This window comes from Manacus vitellinus, unplaced genomic scaffold (assembly GCF_001715985.3).
Source record: "Manacus vitellinus isolate BGI_N305 unplaced genomic scaffold, ASM171598v3 scaffold_118_pilon, whole genome shotgun sequence".
Lineage (NCBI taxonomy): Eukaryota > Metazoa > Chordata > Aves > Passeriformes > Pipridae > Manacus > Manacus vitellinus.
Genome location: NW_021938885.1, coordinates 400000 through 407108, shown reverse-complemented (window position 1 = coordinate 407108; position 7109 = coordinate 400000). Strand labels below are relative to the sequence as shown.

The 7109-nt window shown below is 54.4% G+C and overlaps 1 protein-coding gene across 1 annotated transcript; it reads left to right on the top strand.

The window, feature by feature from the left end:
- The first annotated feature begins 631 nt into the window (after positions 1-631).
- On the top strand, positions 632-6645 carry PSMD13 (proteasome 26S subunit, non-ATPase 13). Its single transcript, XM_029965709.1, has 11 exons — positions 632-705; positions 786-841; positions 1209-1252; positions 1442-1528; positions 2297-2468; positions 2926-3005; positions 3085-3210; positions 3864-3926; positions 4327-4407; positions 5069-5185; positions 5956-6645. Exons 2-11 carry the CDS (start codon positions 835-837, stop codon positions 6049-6051), a joined length of 873 nt encoding a protein of 290 aa, XP_029821569.1. The 5' UTR covers positions 632-705; positions 786-834; the 3' UTR covers positions 6052-6645.
- Positions 6646-7109: the final 464 nt, after the last annotated feature.

The following is a 7109-nucleotide window of genomic DNA, read 5'->3' as shown; positions in this document are numbered from 1 at the left end:
CAATAATCCTCCTGGAGAATCACTGGCCCGGGTGGACTCACCTCCCGCAAGCCTGCAGTGTCTGTGTGAAAATCCGGTTAAAATTAAACATGTCGGGTTTTTTGTAACCTTCGAAGTCGTTCTTTATTTTCATTCACTCTAAGTTTTTTATATTTGAGAGATACAGGGGGGTTCTTGAGGGTTTTGTAACCTTCGAAGTCATTCTTTGCTTTCATTCACTTCAAGTTTTTTACGTTTGGGAGATGCAGGGGGATTTTTATTCTTTTTTTTTTTCCACTCCCTTCTGTAACAAGAGGTTTGCCAAGTGCAGGGTGGAGTGTTGGGTGTTCACGGATGCTTCCCTCAGGTCCCTCCTTGGAGCTGGGAGGAGCTAAAATGGGTAGTTCTGGGCTCCTGGATTCTTCACAGTGCTGGAATTTCTGTATGGGTGCCCAGTTTGTTGGAAAAATCATAGAATGGTTTGGGTTAGAAGGGACCTTAAGGATCATCATGCTCCACTGTCCCTGGAAGGGACACCTTCCACTAGCCCAGGTCCCTCGAAACCCTGTCCAGCCTGGCCTTGGGCACTTCCAGGGATGTTCAAATGAGCTGGAATGGAGAGGAAATAAGAGTGAGAAGCTCTGAACTGGGGTTTCATTTGCCCTGAGTGTCCCTTTCCTTGTCCCCACAGCTCTACGAGAACTTCATCAGCGAGTTTGAGCACAGGTGAGTCACCTGGGGGTCACCTGGGGGGGGCTTGGGGGTCACCTGGGGGGCCTGTGCTGACCCTGAGCTGCTCTTTGCAGGGTGAACCCCCTGTCCCTGGTGGAGATCATCCTGCACGTGGTCCGGCAGATGACAGGTGCGTGTCCTCCCCCTCTCCCTGAGCTGCTCTTAGCCCCTGATCCCTGTGGAATGTGGCCAGGCACAGGTGAATCTCGGATGGGGAGCTGCTGCCCTGGTGCTTTCGGAAGGGAAAGCACTGGCTTGGAATGCTTAGGTTGTTGCTGCCTCCTGGAGTAGGAAGTCCACAGCTTCCCTGGAGAGGTGGTTGGTGAGGAAAAGCCCGGCCTACCTGGCAGCACCTGCTGCAGGTTGAGGGCATGCTGTGGAAAACACACATTCCAGCCTTCAGGAATCCAGTTAACGACGTATTTTTAGGTGAAGTTCAGCTCCACGGGACCTCCTGGCACTGCTACTTTTTAAAACCTGTTTTTTCTCTGCTCCAGATCCCAACGTGGCCCTGACTTTCCTGGAGAAGACTCGGGAAAAGGTACGTCTGAAGCTGCTCCCTGTGGCAGTTCACTGGCAGGTGAGGAGGCTCCGGTCTGTGTGTGTGACACCTGTGCTGCAGAATCCAGGGATTTTACTGCAGGAATGTGATCAGTGATGTGCACCCAGCCCTGTCCCAGCCACCTGGCTGCAGGTGACACTCCCAGCAGGTTCCCCTGTGTCCCTGCAGGTGAAGAGCAGTGACGAGGCCGTGATCCTGTGCAAAACAGCCATCGGGGCCCTCAAGCTCAACATCGGGGACCTGCAGGTCACCAAGGTGAGGGGTGGCCCGGGCTGGGAGGTCTTGGGGTGCTGTGGCGTTCCTTGATTGTCCCAGCTCCCAGCTCAGAGGGTCTCGTGAGCCTCCCCAGGATGTGGGAGCTGCTCCTGGTGACCTGGAGTGTTGCTGCCTGAGCGAAGCACGTGGGGTTTGTCATCCTTGACTTGTTTTGGAACCATCTTTTAAACCCAAAATGAGGTTTTTCATGCAGGGCAGCTTTAGATCTCCTAGAGCAAGCGCAGAGCGATGGCTTTGGGCGTGTATACCATGGAATGCTGGAATGGTTTGTGTTGGAAGGGATATTGAAGACCATCCAGTTCCATGGGCAGGGACACCTTCCGCTATCCCAGGTTGCTCCAACCCCCATCAACCTCTCCTTGAGCAATGAGGCAGCCACAGCTTCTCTGGGCAACCTGTGCCAGGTCCTCACCACCCTCACAGGGAAGGATTTACCCCAAAATCCCACCCAAACCTTTTCCCTTCATTTTAAACCCCTTAGTATATATATAATTACAGCTGGTTAGGGGGTGGGTTTTTTTCCCCCCCTCACTACTGTGTGAAGGGAGACTGCTGCTTTATTTTTAAACAAGCATATAAATACATGCACAGATCCCACGGTGGTGGCTTTGGCCGTGCTGACACTGGCAGGGTGTCCCTCCTGCCCTGGGCAGCACCCTGGAATGCCGTGACCCTCCCGCCCGGGATCCCGGCGCTGCACCGGGTGCTCCTCGCCCTTTACAAAGGCAGGTTCTTCCCCCTGCCCAGGAGACCATCGAGGAGGTGGAGGAGCTGCTGAACACCCTGCCCGGGGTGACCTCGGTGCACAGCCGCTTCTACGACCTCTCTAGCAAGTACTACCAGACGGTGGGGAACCACGCCGCCTACTACAAGGATGCTCTGCGCTTCCTGGGCTGCATCGAGGTCAAGGACCTGCCAGGTGACTCCTCTGCGTGGAAAATCCCGCTTTCCACGCTCTGCTTTATCAAATAAATGCCCTGGCAGAGGGTTTTTCTTCTGTGTTGTTTTGGCCGTGCCGTGGTGGATCCAAGGTCTGGCTGGATCGAGCGGTGACCCCACCCAGGATCCTGCTCCTGAGCTGCCCCGGGGTGATGGGAGGGGGGAGTGCCCCTGCCAGAAGGGGGTGTTTGTTCTAATTCCCCAAAAATCTTCGCTCTGGATTCCAAAAGTGGCGCTTTTGTGCTGTGGTTACTGCGGGCTCCTGAATTTCCAGGCTTGGGAGAGGGTGAGGGCTGGGAATGGTTTAATGCAGGCACAGAGAAGGATGAGGGAGGGGTTGCTGGGGCTTGAACTGCTGCTTTACCCAAATTATCTTTGTTCTGGCATCTTTCTTCATTCAAACCATTTTTGGTCTGTTTGTTGGGTTTTTTTTCCAGTATCAGAGCAGCAGGAGAGAGCCTTCACCCTGGGGCTGGCTGGGCTGCTGGGAGAAGGTGTTTACAACTTTGGGGAGCTGGTAAGTCCTGCCACATTCCTCCACGGAGCCTCAGGAGCTGATTTTACCCTGCTAACGCCCTCCTGCCTGGTTCCTGCAGCTCATGCACCCCGTGCTGGAGTCCCTGAGGAGCACAGACCGGCAGTGGCTCATTGACACCCTCTTTGCCTTCAACAGTGGCAACGTGGAGACCTTCCAGGCCCTCAAGTCGGCCTGGGGGCAGCAGGTGAGGGGTGTTGTACTGCTGAAGGCCCGAGCTCAGGGTTTACAGAGCCCACTTGGAGCCTCTGGACCTCTGCTTTACTACCTTTACCTAATTCCTGGCTCTGGTGCACTGGTATAATTCTAATTGGGGTATAGGAATTATTTCATCATTATACACATCATTAGTTTTCTTTTGGCTCCCCTCTGGTTGATGGAAAGAAATAGAGAGAAATCTCCTGTGATCCAAGGGCAGAGCACACACAAATGTCCCGCACAGCCAGATAATTCCAGATTTAATCTCCATAACAGGAGGGCTTCCGGTGGAAAAGAGTGGTTTTCCTTCCTGTTCTGGGAAGTGTGAGGAAAACAATGGTGTTGGATGTTACCTGCACTGGCTACCCCAGCAATTACTGACACAGCAGTAGTTTGCAGGTGGATTTGTGAGTCCACTGGCCCTTGACAGGCTGCCTGCCTGGTGAGCTCTGTGTTTTGTGTGCAGCCCCTGGGATTTGTTTTCTGGAACCATTCCCAGGTGGTGGCTGGGCTGTGATGGCCTCCTCCCTCCTAAATAAAGCCCCCTCAGGGATTTACTCCTGCGTGTAACAAGCTGCTCTCCCCCAGGTTGAGGGAAAAATGCAATAATGACCTGATGTGGTGCATTTTCTCCCCCCACAGCCTGACCTGGCTGCGAATGAAGCGCTCCTGCTGCAGAAGATCCAGCTGTTGTGTCTCATGGAGGTGAGCTGGGATGTTGCCCAGAGAAGCTGTGGCTGCCCCAACCCTGGAAGTGTCCCAGGCCAGGCTGGATGGGGCTTGGAGCAACCTGGGCTAGGGGAAGGTGTCCCTGCCCATGGCAGGGGGTGGAATGGGATGAGCTTTAAGGTCCCTTCCCACCCAAAGCATTCTGGGATTCTGTGATATGGAAGAGGGGCAGAGGAAGCCTTGTGTCTCAGGGATGGTGTCTGGAGCGATAGCTCTGAAAGTTGGACTTTATTTGACTTATTTTAGTTAAATATGAGAAATGCAGTTGCCGATGCAGAGTGAGACTGGGCAGGGCAGCACAAGGGAGGCTCTGTGTGCTGTGGGAACCACTAAAACCCTGTGGGGTTTGTTTTTTTGCTCTGTTCCCTGGACTCAGATGACTTTCACCCGCCCAGCCAACCACCGACAACTCACCTTTGAGGAGATTGCCAAGAGTGCCAAAGTCACCGTCAACGAGGTGAGTTTGGGGTCAGACAAACTTAGTAACGTCCTGGTTTGGGAGCTCTAAGAGTGTCTGGGTATTCCTGAGTCACACGAAATCCCAGGATCACTGAGGTTGGAAAAGACCTCCAAGATCACTGAGAACCTGTGCCCGATGCCCTCCTCGTCCCCCAGCCCAGAGCACTGAGTGCCACATTCCTTGCACACCTCCAGGGATGGGCATCCACCACCACCCTGGGCAACCCCTGCCAAGGCCTGGCAACCCTTTCCATGAAGAAATTCCTCCTGATGTCCAACTTGAAACTCCCCTGGCGCAGCATGAGGTCGCTTCCTCTTGTCCCTTGTTCCCTGGGAGAAGAGCCCGACTCCCTCCATCTGGCCAGACCCCCGTTCCTGCTGCCTGGGGGTGCTCTGGCTCTGTTGGCTTTTTTCCAATTGCCTCATTCTTCCTGGGATTTCAGAGAAAAGAAAACCAATCTGGTTTTGGGGGAAAAGAGCTCCCTCCTGTACGTCGAGATGTCGAGTCTCAAGGCAGTTCTGTCACCTGAAAGGGGGGCAGTGAGAGCTGCTGCCCTGCACTCTGCGTGTGAACAGTCTGCTGTGAAGGCCCCAAGTGAAGGTTTTGTTCACCTCAGGGGAGAAACTGAGAAATTTCCTTGAATTGTTTCTGTTCCCAGGTGGAGCTGCTGGTGATGAAGGCGCTCTCGGTGGGCCTGGTGAAGGGCAGCATTGACGAGGTGGACAAGAGGGTGCACATGACGTGGGTGCAGCCACGTGTGCTGGACCTGCAGCAGGTAACGGGAATGAAATCGGCACTGGGAAGGGTCACAGCTTGGGAATGAGCCTCCTGAAGGGGAATCAGCTTTTCCTTTTACATGGTGCCTGTAATTTCACCCTGGGGTAGCTGGTGCTCTTCACACCCGTGTAGGGAGTGGGTGGTCAGAAACCTGACAGGGGTGACACGTCCCTTGTGGAAGCCACACAAACACCACGGAACACAGAAGCCATGGCTGTGTTTTCCAGAGGAATCCAAACATCCATGTGGCTGCCTCATTCCAAAATGCATGAAATAGCCCTCTGGGAGTTTTGGGGATGTAGGAGGCACATTCCCCTCGGGAAGAGGGTGATTCAGAGGATGTTGAGCTTCTCAAGTTCATCCTGGTAATGTTTTAGGAGACTGCACAGGGTGCCTTTACCTTTAAACCCAAAAATGAGTATATGGAATTCCAGCTGCAAGGAATTCCTTTGGTGCGTTTCAGTTTAACTTTTAACAGTTGCTGATTTGCTGGTAGAAACTGTTAATCCCAGGATGGTTTGGGATGGAGGGGACCTTAAAGACCATCCAGTCCCACCCCCTGCCGAGGGCAGGGACACCTTCCACTAGCCCAGGTTGTTCCAAGCCCCGTCCAACCTGGCCTTGGACACTTCCAGGGACGGGACAGTGCCCTTTCCCAGTGTGTGGGGTTCTGAGGAGTGGTTTGGGGTCTGAGGTGTGTGTCCCTGGAGGTGCCCATGGGCATTCCCAGGAGCTGAGGCGCCAGCTCACCGTGGCCTTGCCTTGCAGATCAAAGGGATGAAGGACCGCCTGGAGTTCTGGTGCACGGACGTGCGGAGCATGGAGATGCTGGTGGAGCACCAAGCCCACGACATCCTGACATAGAGGGCCTGGCTCTGGCCCCAGGAGAGTGATTCCTGCTGCTCCTGAGGCTGGCAGCACTCAGACCACTGACTGCACTGAATCCATGGAGGGGGTGGGTGGGCACAGGGGGGAGCAGCATGGGATGTATTTCGGAGGAGTACGTGGCCTTTTGCTGTGTGACCCTTTGGTGCTTGAGTCAGGCTTTCCCTCTGCTGACACGAGTGGCTCTGATCCCAGAGCTCCGTCCTGGGAGGGGATGGATGACTCCCAATCCCTCCTGCCTCCAGCTGCTGCGGGAGGGTGGGATCCTGGTGCAGGTACCGAGGGGTCTTGGCCTTAGGGGGCACAGCCAGCCCCGCTGCCCTCTCCCCCTGCCCCTGCAGTGGCCCCAAGGCAGCATTCCCTCAGTCCTCTTCCCCAAATCATCCTCCCTTCACCCCTCCTCATTTGCAGTAGAGGGAGTGTTTGCTCCATCCAAGGGTTTTCCCGGGAATCCCGGTTACTGGGTGTGTTCACACACTTGAGGGCGTGGTTTGTCTTTCACCAGCGCTTTGTGCTCAGGTGAGGTGCAGCGGCATTGCCGGAATAAACGTCTCTGCCTTCCCTTTTCTGGAATCCTGTGTCATCTCCATCCCTTTGAAAACACGTGTGTGTGTGTCCCCCCGAGTGTCACATTTCCTCTCGGTTCCACATTGCAAACCCCTTTCCCAGAGTAATCCAGCTTTAAACCTGCCAGTCTCTGGTGGGATCAGTGTGTGAGTGTGGAGCACATGGTACCTGGGCATGAACCTGGTCAGGTTCCTTTTGTGGGGAATTCCAGCCCTGATCCCTGTTGCCAAGCTAACTGTAATGGACTGAGAGCTGAAACCAGGGCGGGGACAGGTTTTTGTTCTCCTTTTGTTTCTTAACGGTGGTGACTTTGTTAGGAGTTGTTTGTCCTGTTGCTTCCGTGGTTTTCTGGGGTGGAAGTTTTTTGTGCAGGTTGAGAATGTGGAACAAATGGGGATCTGAGCTGGGATCTCTCCCAGTGTCCCTAGGGATGCATGAACTCCTTGCTATAAGGCAGGACAGCACTTGGC